General features: G+C 42.1%; 1 protein-coding gene across 4 annotated transcripts; it reads left to right on the forward strand.

Moving 5' to 3' along the window:
• Positions 1 to 5,812: 5,812 nt before the first annotated feature.
• Positions 5,813 to 15,837, forward strand: LOC116429233 (aconitate hydratase, mitochondrial). Of its 4 annotated transcripts, none has more exons than XM_031981961.2 (9): positions 5,813 to 6,062; positions 7,815 to 7,969; positions 8,220 to 8,386; positions 9,071 to 9,826; positions 10,391 to 10,593; positions 11,673 to 11,961; positions 12,822 to 13,095; positions 13,657 to 14,005; positions 14,914 to 15,837. In XM_031981961.2, exons 1-9 carry the CDS (start codon positions 6,030 to 6,032, stop codon positions 15,052 to 15,054), a joined length of 2,367 nt encoding a protein of 788 aa, XP_031837821.1. In that variant the 5' UTR covers positions 5,813 to 6,029; the 3' UTR covers positions 15,055 to 15,837. The 4 variants fall into 4 exon arrangements, with proteins under 4 accessions (XP_031837821.1, XP_031837829.1, XP_031837839.1 ...); XM_031981969.2 differs by lacking the exon at positions 5,813 to 6,062 and adding an exon at positions 6,998 to 7,222; XM_031981979.2 differs by lacking the exon at positions 5,813 to 6,062 and adding an exon at positions 7,111 to 7,271.
• Positions 15,838 to 15,926: the final 89 nt, after the last annotated feature.

The following is a 15,926-nucleotide window of genomic DNA, read 5'->3' on the forward strand; positions in this document are numbered from 1 at the left end:
CTCGTTTCGGTAACCCGATCGATCGCATTGTATCGACATTGTCAAATCGGCAAGGCCGCCCTCTCGCGCGAGAACTAACCCAAACCTTCGGCGGATAACTCGAAAACTCGTTTGCGACCGGCGAAGAAAAATCTTCCCGTGGGTTTTTCGAGGCGAGCCGTGGGAAACGCGCCGGCGAAGACGAGTTTCGCTCGCCCACAGGCAATGTTATTTAGAAATTCAATTCGAAGGATCTCCTTACTGCTTCCGGTATCACGCACGCGTCATCATGGCGGGCGCGCTTCCGTTGCCAGTTTTTTTTTCATCGCGAGCGTTTCCTTTGATCGGCGAAGGACGTTATAGAACTAATTAAACTTGAATCGCCTGCACTCCCACAGAAATAGAAATCGGCGTTGTTATTTCTTTGATTAATTGCGGGAAGAATGATATAGATTTTTGCTTGGATACAGATAAGGCGAGCCTTCTCCTCTGTGCCGTGTTTACTCGTCATTTGTGATTCATGGATCGTGTTGCGGAGCTTCGATGCGTGAGAAACGGATAGATTTGGAAAATTCGAAGTTGATTGGGTGAGGTTTTAACTAATGAACCGGTGAACTGATTCGTTGGATAATAGAAGAGTTTGGAAAGTTTAATGGACGGAAGATTAAGGTTGATTTTGATATAGATTAGAATTGTATTGTAGTTCGTTGAGTATTTTGATGATTATATTTTGTTCTTTTAATATTTGAGTATTCGGTAGTTTCCTTTGGATGCAACGGGGACTTTTTACGGATATCCTTGTGTCTAATTGGAAAGTCGGAGTCTCAGAAAAGGAATCGTTTATGTTAAACGGAACGGCCGAAGTAGAAGCGATTGAATCATCGTAAAACTTACTGAATTGTAAGGATCTGGAAATGAAATATGCAATTATCCGCATGCGAGTCGGTTTTGGCGTGTCGGATACACCCAATTCCATTTGTGGAAGAAACGAAGTTTCTTCCCACCCTTGAAACCACGCATTTCGCAATTTTCTATTGCAACCAACTGACCATTCAGCGAAAGTCCTTCGAACGTTGAGAATTCTTCCTATCCATTAATCGTTCGGGAATGACACGATCGAGCTGTTATTTCGATTGCAGGCTACTTAGATGGAAAAAATTAGAAAACGGTGGATCATTCGTTTTCTTAAAGCTGATAGAGTGCACATCATTGCCTTTTACAATTTCGGAATACTAGAAACATCTTATTTCTCGAGAGATAAATTGAACATCTTTAAAAGAAATGGTTTCTTACGATCTCTGCTATAGAAACAGTCGATAAAAAATTGTAATTTATCTTCCTAGTCATCGGAATGTTTGTAAAAATTTCTTTTATTCGAATAAAATAAGGTATTACTGTTCTTGATAATATATAGATCACGGTAGGATCGAAAACGAAAGGACACGCGCGTGAAACAATAAACGGGATCAACGTGAGCGTGTCGAAACGTGGTCCACCTACAACTTAAGTTAATTATGTCAAGGACTCGACGAGCCTTCTCTCTGGCACGTATAATACCCTCTTAACCCTACGTATGTACAAGTGAATCAATGTTATTCACTCCTCGGTTATCCGTTTGATGACAAAGAGTTCAAAGGAATCCAGAATGGCGTTCCAACACCAGTAGTCATATTTCGAAGCTTCAAGGATTTAGAGAGTAACCTACGACCCTCGAATAGCTGTCTGACGAATCTGGTCGATTAGAAACTCATTCGAAATTTTATCTCGCTGATCTCTGCGATATATTATTACCCTATTCTCCACTTATTTAACTAGCATTACAGTAATTACATTTTTCGGAACGTTATAGAAATTGTACGATCAGTATTAACCATTACATTTGATTACCAGTTCTATAGTTTGCTATTTTCTGCGTTTGATATATTTTAATACCTAGTTTAATTCAAATTTATGCTCAATATATTTGTACTCTTCAATTATTAACCCTTTGTCTGCTACGTAAACACTCATCAAAACTACCATGTACTCGAAACAGTTTTTTCCACTAACCAGAAACTGAGAAATTAAAATTCTTCTTAATAATTGATCCACTATGTTTCTTATATTTCATGTATCCAACAAAATTCGGTTTGTTCGGTACGTCATCAAAAGAATCAATGTCCAAGTTTCTGTAAAAAATAATGTTACCCGAATTCGGGTGACGTGGCAGTCAAAGTGATGATGTAATTGCATATGTCACTGTGTTTAACCCTTTGCGGACGAAGATTCTTTGAAACGTACAAAACCTTCAACATATGAAGCTAAATTATACATTACTTGCTTAAATGATAGCAAAAGCAGAAACTATATGCTAATCTCTTGCTGCCGAGTAATTAAATCATTTGCCTGCGACTTAGTCTTCCAAATATGAACGTTTTATCTCGCCGAAATGTCGACATGTCGACATTCGAAAAGGTAAGTATGTTTGTCGATGGCAACGTTGTGACAAAAATGGTGCTACGAACACCTTTAGAAAGGATTAATTCATGTCCAACGTATGTAGAACAATTAACCCTCGAGGTCCAGATTATTGACTTCACACTACCAAGAATCGATGTCCTTATTCTTCCCAAGTTTCCCAGAAAACAATTACACGCCTCTTCTCCGACACGAGCCACCTGCACTGATTCTATGGTAAAATATTTAGATCATCGTCCATAATCGACTCACACGTCGAACAAGTAACGCACCGATGAAGAATAGCCCGATCCTTCGATCGCGTAATGGAGTAGAAATAATGATCGATCGATTAGGTCAGTTCGATCGCGACGCTGTTTCATCTCGCGACAGTGCAACGTGGAGCAATGACCATATCCTTTATTTTAGTCGTAAGACCACGGCTAAGAAACTCGATCGCTGCGTGTGATTTTCCGCGGATCGAATAGGAAGGAACTTTTCTTCCTATCGATCCCTGGCATCGCCAATGAGTCAACCGATAATCCCTCGAAGGAGGAGCAATTAACCTCGCTTGACTAAAGTAATTAGACAACTGGCCGCTAAGGCGAATCTAATCGCCCGTTTCTAACGAGCTACGTGTTTACCTGTTTCATCCACTTTCCGGTGGGTTTTCCACTCTTTTTTCTCAAGGTGAAACACAGTTGAATAATATTTACAATGATTAACAGAGAACTGAAATTTTTGTATGGAAAATTTCAAATATTTCCCATTGACTTCATTGAAAAATAAATGTCCCTTGAGCAAACAGATACGAAGGAGTAAGGATATAATTATAATCTAACGAATAAATAATTTATCGAATACATTAGGCGTTAGTCTAATTAACGCAATTGTAGTTAATTATGGGAAACAGTTAAAATTATGCGGCGAAGTAATTACAGCGAGGTGTACAAGAAAAATTGATCGCCATTGGACAAGCACTAAAAAACAAACGGATTGCGCAAGAGAGAGAGAGAGAGAGATCGCGATTAGCGAAACAGAAGCAGGATACCAATTAACGGGTAGATTAATAAATTATGCCAATGAAAATCTTCTAGTCGATTGCGCACGGTGTTTCACATCGAATTGACGTTACACCCAATGGAAACCAGGATACGCGAAAGGAAATGGGAATCGGCGATCAGGCCTTCGGCAATAATGTTCGTTTGTTGTTGCAAGCGGACACAGGAATAAAATGAACGATTCATTCTCGTATTTGATCGGTAAATTCATTCTTCTATGCGTTGCACAACGCGAGCGAAAAGTGAATCACAGCTTTTAAAAGATCTCGGCGAGAATTCTTTTGATCGAACTTTCATCATCGCGGTCCGCGGCGGGCTCGAAAGTGTAGTGTTAAAGGATTTCGATCGAAAGTAAGACCTCCGCGATGATACAAAGCCAGACGTAATCGGTTTACGGTATCGTTGCCGAGATAAAGTGCTGAGGGACCCGGCTATCGGTACGATCGGCATCCCGAAATTCCCCGGCGACGATTCGCAAGCTTTACTCCTCGAGATCGTTCGCTGCCGCCTCCATCCGCGACACATACTCCACTTTCATTTTTATTCCCCTATCGCGCGGATTCCGTTTGCGCCGAGTATACAGGGTGTCTTGGAACCGACGATCGAATTTGAATACCAGCGAATTCATATTGGGAGAATATGCTCAGAGAATAAACTGACAAATCTTCATTCGGAATTTCACTTTTAACCCTTTGCACTCGGAAGTTTCTTACTAGAAATATTTAACATTTTTCGACGAGGCAAAGACGATATTCTTTGAGATTAAGTCGAAGAGAAATCGCCGGTATATTGAGGAACAAAGCTATTTTATTTGAATATTTCACGTATCAAGGCATTATGCAAAGTTCAACATTAAATATCAGATTCTATAGTTTTACTGTAACAAATCAGGTGATGACTGAGAGTCACCTCCCGAGTGCAAAGGGTTAAATGAATCAATGTCGGAGTTGGACGTTTATTTGTATATCGAAATATGCAGATAATCTGTGACCTGAAAAATGAGTGCGTCTATTGAGTAATAAGTTGAAGGTAGTTTATAGAAGAATGAATGAAAAGTGAGTATCGAAAGTTTCATTGTACGAGTCTTCTGTTTGAAGTAAGTATTAGAGTTGCACAGACACCTTGTATATACACGTGTTCCATAACTTCATGTCAGAGGTTAGTGGAGTCAAAGTGCAGCCATTTTTCGGACCTGTTATGGCGGGCAATCAGATTAGACCGCGAGATCGCGGGGATGAACGCTGTCACGTAATCCGTGGCAAACAATTTTGTCCGATTAAATCGTCGAGAAACGTCGCTTTCGTTCCTCGTTTTGCTAAAAATTATTCGGCGCGCTTGAAACGTACGTCACAGATAAGCGAAGTCTAGAAATAGCTGCGTAATTCCCGACAATAGATACGCATAATCTGTTGCGCGTGGCGCATGTCGTAACGTGATGTAACTTCTTCTTCATCTTATCAAACACAGCTCTTATCAAACTAGGAAGCATCTTGTCAAATATTTAACGTCTGTTTTAGTAGACGCGCCCTACTACGGTGGTATTTGACCCAGGTCCGTATAATGATACGTTAATTACCACATTCCCTTTTTCTATTATCTGCGGGATTCTATCAACTGTGAAATTCGTCTGCAAACAGCTTGATAATATCAGAAAAATGGTACTTGAATTATCAAAATATTCATTGCCAAAAATAAAAACTAAATACAAAAATATCATTACTAAAACGTTCGCAAAGACGATTTGAAATTGAACCCTCCCTCGAATCAACCCTTGCAGGCGAATTTCGACCTTCCGAGATCAAAAATTGTAAAGGGTTAAAGTATACAGAAGTTTCTGCAGATTCTGTTGAATTAGACATTGAACTAGCTTAATAGTGGAGAATAAGGAAACTATGCACTGTTTTCTTGTTCGAATAGTTAAATCGTTTGTTTGCAACTTGGCATTCCAAACATGGAACTTTGATTTCAGCAGAATATCGACATTCGTCTGCAAAGAGTTAAACGATCTTCGCAAAGGGTTAAGAAATTCAAAAGGAAACGAATCGAATGCCCCCTTCAGAGCTTCGAGAGAAATATCCTCCGGTTAGGTGCCCACCTAACCGAGTCTTACCGCCGACCACAGCGCCGCTTCAGAAGTTTGCCGACGCTAACCAGGTCCCTACACCTCTTTCAGAGCTGCAGAACTCTGCCAGGCAGGATAAAGCGTCACGGACACTCGCCGGTAACGCAGATCGTGCTAGCTCTCTCTTTCTCTCTCTTGGAGATAACGGCTGATAGGGCGCCATCGCGTCGTTCCCACGAAATCGAGCGGCGAGGCGCATGCGTGGCCGCCGAAGCATTGACACGAGGAAGACAGGCCAAAATTTCCTCAGTTCTCGAGTGGCCGGTTTGAGAAGGGCTGCCACGCGAGAAAAAGAATTTTATCTCTGTTCGTACTCGCCGCCCTTTCCTCCCCCCGTTGACATTCACGTTTTTTTCGTGCGAGCTTCCCCCCGGACCGCAAAACCGAATTCGGCACCGCGGAGAGAACGTCGAAGGAGGCACCGTCCGACAATGTCCTACTGCACTCGAATTCTTAGCGGCCAGGTATTCAGTTCAATCAAATTAGTCGAATATTCTAATCGAAATTGAATTCGAACCCGCGGACTTACTCGCTGCGCTCCGTACTCGATTTGACCCCTTGACCCCGTTATCAAGGTCAACCGTTGTTATTTCAACCGATTCTAACACCGTTAACGAACGACACAACGTTCCCTCGAATTATTGATTTTTCACGTGCGACCGGTTGAAAGGTAACGGGCAACAGGGGTCGAATTCAAAATGGAGACACGCATTTTGCGCATCGTTCTCCCGCTCTCCGTTTCTTCGCTGTCAATGTGTCAGAGGATTCTCGAGTTTCCGTCGTTCAAGATGGTTGATTATGATTGTTATTTCGGAGTGGAATAAGCCGACAACGTAACGGCGACGGGAGTAGCGCTCGGATTCGCGGAAACGGTGACTTTCGAATCGATCCGGCCGACGAGAGAATGCCCGAAATGTTATTTTGCTCGTTACATAATCCTGTTCGGTGGGTTCCGTTCTATCTAGAGAGTTCATTTTTGGAGGGCGTCGAGGTTATGTGAATCGGGCATTGCGCAGAAGTCGGGAGCGTGCGGCGCGTGCGAACGGGGCGTGCAGCTGCTCGCGATCCCACTTTTCCCTCGTTGCTCTCGAAAAACGGCGGTTGATAACGCCGCTAATTTGAGAGCGATAACCACTGCTCGTTACTGCTACGACCAAGCCGTTGATAAACGGAATTCGTGAATGACACGTCTGCAAATTGTGTTCTTTCTCGGAAATACGCGTGTATGCCTCTTTGTTTCCGAGAAAGATCTCGTTGATACTAGGAAAATCAACGTCGTTAGTAGTATTTCATGCTCGCGAATTATCGGATTACGTAACCGCCGATGTATATAGGCGAAGGTATATGCATCATTTCGTAATGTTTGCGCGTACAGCTACGCGGCGAGAGCACATGACACGATGCAGAAACGTAATACCGCCTACGCGATCTGCGATACCGCTAATTGTGCCTTTTGAACTGTTCCTCTTTTTTCCCGCTCTGCTCGTTGGTCTCGTAACCCGGCTATAAATAAAATTACATCCCCGATCTTGGGATTATTTACGACCGATGTGTATTCATGAGTCTCCGACGGGGTGCTTCCACTGTCAATAAAATCTTCACGAGCGCAACACGCTTGTTCCGCGTAAGTCAATTCGGGGAAGGACAGTTCATCGTGCCGCTCGTTCGTTTTCGTAAGTTTCTCGGCAGTCGTGTGCAATCGCGAATTAAACAGCTGAATTCTTTGGCTATCTCTAGTATTTCTTGGACACTCCGTTCTGGAGATATTGTTTCAATTGTTTATTGTCTTGACAGTTCCAATGCAATTAGCTATATCGAAAAGATAAGGTTCCATCGTCGACGATAAGGGAGTTTGAAAAACAGGCTAACGAACAGCTGATACGCTGCGAGGTGTTTTATCAATAATGTGTTTAGTCTGCGGGAACTGATTTCGCTGAATCCTCGGGTATCTTTTGTTTGTTCCGAATTTCTACGGTAATTAAACCGTGGTATTTCACGTCGAAGAATAATGCGTAAAATTTCCATTGTTAGCGACGTGATTAATTATCTGTTGCCACTTCGTTTGGGGCTTGTTTGTTATTTTCCATGAAATCAAAGTATCTCAGCGTTGAACTAGGGGATACAATGTATCTCTAAATCATAATTTCTTGTTTCATGAATCCCATCTTATTTCTCCGATCAGAGTAGAATTAATAATACATAATATTCATTTGTAGAGGGTCGCTGTATTCGCGGCGGACATCCAACAAAGATGCTTCAGCGTAAGTCCGCTGAGCTTCGCCGCCGCGAAGGTGGCGATGTCCAAATTCGACCAGACGAGTTACCTCCCTTACGACAAGTTGGAAGAGAACCTTAAAATTGTGAAGAAAAGGTAAACAGAAAAAGTCACTGTACCATTAAACCAATTAATTATACCTATCAATTGTCCTGAAGGTATTTAATTAACTCTTCCAGTCCGCTAACATCTTATGAATGAAATTCTCATAAATTTAACATCTAATTTACACCGAAAATTTACCAATAACATGACCATATTATCTACGAACTTTCACCGAATCAAGTAACGTTCAATTAGATGATAAGATACCTCCATAATCACAGGCCAAACATTCTCTTTGCAGGCTAACCCGACCACTAACCCTTTCCGAGAAGGTTTTATACTCTCACCTCGATGAACCCGACAAACAGGATATCCAGCGAGGCACAAGTTACCTCAGGCTGCGCCCGGATCGCGTGGCTATGCAGGATGCAACGGCTCAGATGGCCATGTTACAGTTCATCAGTTCCGGTACGTCGTCCATTCGCTTTCTGAACAGCGTTACACCGATATCAAAATTACTTCCTATATCGAGCTTCGTTTCCTTTCGTTCGGTTGCTCTAATTTCGTCTCATAACATCGCCAGACTCGCGATGAGGATTTCAAACCGAATTCAACAGATCCAACCGTCATTAGCTTCTAATCCTTTGAACTCTGTGGGCTCCAATATTGCACCATAATATTAAATATTTCGATGAATCTTATAGAAACTACCCTAAAATTATTAGATTTTCCACGCATCCAAATTTTGTACTAAGGAAAATAAAGGATCAAAGAAATTTTACACCACATCTCATTTTCGCTAGGATATAAAAATTGCAGTTGCTGATAGATTAACAACCTGGAGTGCTCAGGGTTAATTTTCGTTAACACGCTTAACTGTCGATGTTAATGTTAACCCTCGAAAGTTTCTTACCATTAATATTTAACATTTTTCGACGAGGCAAAGACGATATTCTTCGAGATTAAGTCGAAGAGAAATCGCCAGTATATTGAGGAACAAAGCTATTTTATTCTAACATTTCACGTATCAAGGCATTATACAAAGTTCAACATTAACTATCAGATTCTATAGTTTTACTGTATCAAATCCGGTGGTGACTAAGAGTCACCTCCCGAGTGCAAAGGGTTAACTCCTCTAATCAACCTCCTCAGGACTGCCAAAAGTAGCCGTGCCCTCCACGATCCACTGCGATCACTTGATCGAGGCGCAAGTGGGAGGGGAGAAGGATCTGAAACGCGCGAAGGACATCAACAAGGAAGTCTACAACTTCCTGAAGACCGCCGGCGCGAAATACGGTGTCGGTTTCTGGAACCCCGGCTCCGGCATCATTCACCAGATCATCCTCGAGAATTACGCGTTCCCCGGCCTGTTGATGATCGGTACCGACTCTCACACGCCTAACGGTGGAGGATTAGGCTGCCTGTGCATCGGCGTCGGTGGCGCCGACGCGGTGGATGTGATGGCGAACATTCCATGGGAGCTGAAGTGCCCCAAAGTGATCGGCGTCAAGCTGACCGGCGAGCTCAAGGGATGGACCAGCCCTAAGGACATCATCCTGAAGGTTGCCGGCATCCTCACTGTAAAAGGAGGCACTGGTGCCATCGTAGAATACTTCGGACCGGGCGTCGACAACATCAGCTGCACCGGTATGGCGACCATTTGCAACATGGGCGCCGAAATCGGTGCCACCACGTCCATCTTCCCGTACAACTTCCGTATGCAAGACTATCTGAAGTCCACCGGTCGCGCTGACATCGCTGCCGCCGCGGATCAGCACAGAAAGAGTCTTCTGACGGCGGATGCTAACGCTAAGTACGATCAAATCATCGAATTGGACCTTTCCACTCTTGAGCCTCACGTTAATGGACCGTTCACTCCTGATCTCGCTCATCCGATCTCTAAGCTAGGTGAGTGTGGGTTTTTCCTTTTGATAAACACTTGGGGATATCCATTCGTAAAGTCTCATTGAGTTATTTACTGTCGGTGAAAGTCGTTCGGATATGTTACGCAAGATCTTTAATCTTCGCGTGATCGAGATTAGAGATATCGGTTGTAGACTGATATAAGGACAATGGAAGAAAATATAGTATCTCTGAGATACAGTGATTCTTTTAATGAAAAAATTGCATCTAACTTGAATCGAATTGCGTCGTTTGTATATATTCTTGATCATTGAGATAGTTCGAATGATACTTTTGTATTAAACTTATTCCTATACTAACTATATCACGAAACGATGCAACAAGTTATAAAAACTACAGAACCACCTGAAGAGGACCTTGAAATAACCTTGAAGTGACCTTGGCTCAATCGGTCAAATGATAATTGAACCCAAGTATTTATATTAACATTTGTTTCGAAGCGAATGTCAGTTTCAATTTCAGTTTCTCGAGTTGTCTGAATGAAAAGCTTCGAAGGAAAATGTTGTTTCAAGCTTGAGCGTTTGTTAAATAGTTAACAATTGTGTGCAGGTAATACTGCCAAGCAGAACGGTTGGCCAAACGAGATCAAGGTCGGCTTGATCGGTTCCTGCACGAACAGCTCGTATGAGGATATGGGTCGGTGCGCGAACATCGCGAAACAGGCGCTGGAACACGGGCTGAAAGCGAAATCCGCTTTCAATGTCACGCCAGGGTCCGAGCAGATTCGCGCCACCATCGAACGCGATGGAATCGTAAGTTTCTTTTTAGTATGCTGACACGGTATCGTGCGTTGAAAGGACAGTAAGCGAACCGAGTCCGCGATGCGCGTCTGATCTGGTGCCAACCGTTGGTGAAACGAAGCGCGTCGCAGCCGCACGGCCCACGCCAATTTCTTAATTTGGATCGGATCGATGTATTTTGACAGTGCGAAATGGAAAAATAGGGACTCGAGGAATTGCCGGGACGTTCTCGGGAGAACTATATGAACAAATTACGCAATGCTCTCGGGAAATAATAGTAATTTCGAAATGTCATTATTCTTGGAGCGGATTTGTTTGAATGTAGCTGACGAGGATCACTTAGAGGATCCTTTAATTAGATTGTTTAAGAGATCTTTTATTATTCCGTGTTATTTATAACGTTAGATTCTTGAGACGCGAGATGACAAGCCTACGACAAAGGAGATTAGCTACGAATTCACTGCCTTATCTATTGAGAGCGAAGTCTATTCTAAGTACGAGTCAGTTGACATTGATATTGAATCAGCCAAGAATGTTTTATCGGAAACGCAATTATGATAGATCATTTCACCACTCGAGGTGATTCATGTTTTCTTCGATCGGAGTTCAATTGTAATCGAAATTCGTTTGAATTTTGTATCGAGTGAATTGATTCGTTAGAGATATAGAAACAGAGTAATTATTCAGAGATAGACGAATTATTGAAGATTTACCTAGAACAAACGTTGAACTGAAATTTTGATATTCTAGGATTATAAATTTGAAGATTAGAGTTATAAGCACGACACGTAGGAGACAAAGTATATTGATCATCGATCAATCGATGAGTTATTAACCCTTTGAACTCTGTAGGCTCGAATATTGCACCATTTATAATATGAAATATTTTAATGAATCTTAAAGAAACTACCCTAAAATTATTCGATTTTCCACACATCCAAATTTTGTACTAAGGAAAATAAAAGATCGAAGGAATGTTCCAGCATTTATAATTTTCGCTAGGAATACTATAAAAATTAGTTGCAGTTGCTGATAGATTATATAAAACAACCTGGAGTGCTAAGGGTTAAAATGGTGTTACGTGTTTCTAGGCGAAAATCCTTCGAGATTTCGGCGGCACCGTTCTGGCGAACGCGTGCGGTCCCTGCATTGGCCAGTGGGACCGTCAGGACATCAAGAAAGGCGACAAGAACACGATCGTGACGTCGTACAACCGTAATTTCACGGGAAGAAACGACGCGAATCCAGCGACGCACGCTTTCGTCACCAGCCCTGAACTCGTCACCGCTCTGTCGATCGCTGGACGACTGGACTTCAATCCTGTCACCGACAAACTTAAGGGCGCGGACGGAAAAGAGTTCCTTCTGAAGGATCCGTACGGTACGTCTCGTTAATTTCCCCTAATTGCCGTGGGAACTCGATGAGAATCGTCGGCGACAATAAAGACATAATAGCTCCTCGTCGCGCGTTAATTTCTGAACAATTATGCATGACTCACGGTTCGAGACATCTCTTTCGTAACACGTCTGCGTCGTTTGCATGCTGTCCGTCGAGCCTTCGACACGTCGAAAATGAAATTCAACGGTACATTGGGAATCAAATCGGCTATTTCTGTTCGGAGATGTCTAGACAAGATTCTTGTTTCGGAAACTGAATAATTTCATTGATATTTCTGCGGCTTTATTATACTGTTGCACAAAGGATTACGAATAGTCAATGAAATGATCGATACTGTTTATTATTAATACGTGCACAATGTTCTAAGCACTGTTTGTTTAGAAATTAAGTTCCGGGACGTGGCCTTGCATTCGAACCATTACCATAAAGCGACATTTACTACAACTGATCCGTAGAATGATTTGTAGAGTCAGCTGCTGATACTTAGTGTACTTTTTTATGGTGCTTTTTTCGTTGCAACGTAAAAACCGGAGTTACAGGAAATGTTTATAACTCAACGATCTGCGCGTTAGAATACGGTTAGTCTGAATGGAAAATATTCATTGAGCATCGACGCGATGAAACGAATTTCATTCATTTGTGGAAATTTATGTGTGATTACACGAGAAGCTTAAAATAATTGAACATGCTAGTTTATGTCTTGTAAGTTTAAAAAGAATTAACGAAGTTCCAAGTTCTACGAAATTTAATGTAATCTTTAATTCTCAGCAATTTACTGGTACGATTTATAGACTTGACGGTAATTGACAGGAGAGTTTGAACACTCTACGATGATTTTTCAGGCGATGAACTTCCATCCCGTGGTTTCGACCCTGGCATGGACACCTACGACGCTCCACCATCCGATGGCAGCAAAGTCAAAGTTGACGTTGACCCGAAAAGTCAGAGATTGCAGCTGTTGGAGCCGTTCGATAAATGGGACGGCAAGGATCTCACCGATATGACGATCTTGATCAAAGTCAAAGGCAAATGTACTACGGATCACATCTCAGCTGCCGGTCCATGGCTCAAATACCGTGGCCACTTGGACAACATCTCGAACAACATGTTCATTGGGTAAGTTCGGCGAGTCTACTATAATTGATTCGCTCATGCAAATATAACTTCTAATGAATTGATTTACAAACACTTGAATTGAATTGCAAAAATATTTCATTTTTATGTATATGGATAACTTTAAGCCATCGTGTCTAGAAAAACATATTTATTTTTCGAATTTCTGTTCTTATTCCGTTGTCTAAAAGTAAACGTTCAATATAAGATTTCCCATAGAATTTTTCTGATTTATAATGGCAACTAACCTTCCACACTTAACCCTTTGAACTCTGTAGGCTTCAATATTGCACCAGTTATAATATGAAATATTTTAATGAATCTTAAAGAAACGAAAAGATTTCACATCCAAATTTTCTACTAAGAAGGAAACTAAACGATCGAAGAAATGTTATAGCATTTCTAATCTTCGCTAGGAATACTATAAAAATTGCAGTTGCTGATAGATTACAAAACCATCTGGAGTGCTAAGGGTTAATTTTACTTTCTATTCATCGAAACATCAATCAAAATGTACTTCGTATGTAAAAGAAATGCATGAAACATTTCTACCAAAATTTCTAGCGCCGTCAACTCTGAAAATGGCGAGATGAACAAGATCAAGAACCAACTGACCGGCCAATGGGGAGCTGTACCGGACGTAGCCCGTGATTACAAGAAAAATGGCGTCAGGTGGGTGGCAGTCGGCGACGAAAACTACGGAGAAGGTTCGTCTCGGGAGCACGCTGCTCTGGAACCACGACATCTCGGCGGCCGCGCGATCATCGTCAAGAGTTTCGCGCGTATCCATGAAACCAACTTGAAGAAACAGGGTCTGTTGCCATTGACGTTCGCTAATGCCAGCGACTACGACAAAATCCAGCCTACCGACAAGATCAGTCTTCTTGGACTGAAGGATCTCGCGCCTGGCAAGGTACGTAACGATCATTCCCAATTACTTCGAATTTTAACCAGTTAACTGTGGAATTTATTTGGAAAACTTCTCGTGTTCGATTTCGAACGATACAAGGAATATAGAAAAACTATAATATCCATCACTCAATACAGAATATTATCATCTTATCACATTTAACTCTTTCTGGACGAAGATTGTTTAGAGTATAGAGAACCATCTGCAGAATCTGCGAAATTAGATACTGAATGCTTGATCAATAGGGAATAAGGAAACTGTGTACTGATTCCTTACTATCTGAGTAGTTGAATCATTCGTTTGCAACTTGGTATTACAATGAAAGTTTCAGCTCGGTGAAGTGTCGACATTCGTCCGCAAAGGGTTAACCCTGTCACAGTTAAAACACTCTTATTTATTCCATTAACCAATTAACTGTGGAATTTAGTTGGAAAAACCTCTTCTCCGCGTAATAAAATCGAAAAATGGAGTACTCGTCGAACGCGGGACGAATGCGCATAGAGTATATTTTAACCCGTTGACGAAGATTCTTTGAAATATACAAGACTTTCAGCAGATAGAGCTGAATTATATATCAAATGCTTAATTAATATAGCAAAAGGAAACTTCGCGATGATCTCTTGCTGTTCGAGTGACTAAATCATTTGTCTACAACTTAGTCTTCCAAATACGGAAATTTCGACAGTTGTCTGCAAAGAGTTAATGAAAGACCAAAGCGAAACAAAGAAGAATTACGTGTTTATGTGATAAAATAAAGAATTCACTGAAAGAATTAGTATCGTGTCAAGCTTCACGACGACGTGTATCGTCAAACAGTTAACTGGTTAAGCAATAGTTGAATCTTTTACGTCTCATACGTTTCTCCCAAAATGAAATGCAATCGCTGATCAAAGTCATTCCTCAATTTCCAGCCGGTAAAAGCAGAGATCAAGCACAAAGACGGTAAGGTCGATACCATCAGTCTGAACCACACAATGAACGACCAGCAGATCACCTGGTTCAAGGCTGGATCCGCGTTGAACCGTATGAAGGAGATCTCCGCGGGCAAATAAACGCGAGTGAACAGTTGAATACCGTCACCGTTCGACGAACAGCTAGTACGCCGATAAGGATAATCGAACCAGGGAACGCGAAAAACACCATAATCTCCCACGTAGAAGAACGTCTCTCGAAGGGCGCGAAGAGAACCACGAGAACGTTGAGATCGGTGACTTAATAGAAAGCGATCGATCGGTGGTATCGGTCGAAATCGATCGACCGATCGACCGCTAGAGCTTCGTAATGTCCGTTTCGATATCCGCGACAATACCTCAATGATACACACACCGCCTGCCATTGCGTATATCGTCGACGCGCGACGATGAACCGTAACCAAGTAACAGACACGAAACTAGCCAAGATTCTAGTACACGTTGATCGTAGCATGGAATTTAGATCGTTAATAGATCACCCCGACCCGTTTCTCGCGACCACGATTCGGTTACTGTGTTTCGTTCGTCTAAATAAAGCTGGACGATCGAAATGGAAATTTCCATTCATTAGACGGCGAGAGGGCGCCGCGCGCGCGGATTGGACGTGCCAGACGTGTCCATTTTTAAAATACGTGTTACAGCCCGCCCGCCGATGGCACGTCGAGAACGCGCGCGATCCGCTCGCCGACACCTGCCAGCGAATCTTCGATTCTGCTCGTTCCGGTCTTCTGTATATATCGTTCGTAGAGTAGAATGAAAATTCTGGTAATTTCACGATTTTCTAGATACGACTGAGATATCTATGTATATTGTAAGATCTATTGTTAATTCTCCGAGGAACAATAAAACGTTGAGCAGCGAGAACGATGATGGTTGTATTTTTATTTTATTGCGGCCTGTGAATGGGGGAATGTTTGATTTTTAGTGAGTCGAAATGAATATTTGCGATACAA

This window comes from Nomia melanderi, chromosome 14 (genome assembly GCF_051020985.1).
Source record: "Nomia melanderi isolate GNS246 chromosome 14, iyNomMela1, whole genome shotgun sequence".
Classification (NCBI taxonomy): Eukaryota; Metazoa; Arthropoda; class Insecta; order Hymenoptera; family Halictidae; genus Nomia; species Nomia melanderi.

Excerpts from the sequence above, each read along its gene's own strand:
- LOC116429233 (XM_031981969.2), top strand. The coding sequence starts at position 7,157 with ATGAGTCTCCGACGGGGTGCTTCCACTGTCAATAAAATCTTCACGAGC. Across the intron at positions 7,223-7,814 it reads GCGCAACACGCTTGTTCCGC|AGGGTCGCTGTATTCGCGGC; the intron begins GTAAGTCAATTC and ends ATTCATTTGTAG. Across the intron at positions 11,962-12,821 it reads CCTTCTGAAGGATCCGTACG|GCGATGAACTTCCATCCCGT; the intron begins GTACGTCTCGTT and ends ATGATTTTTCAG.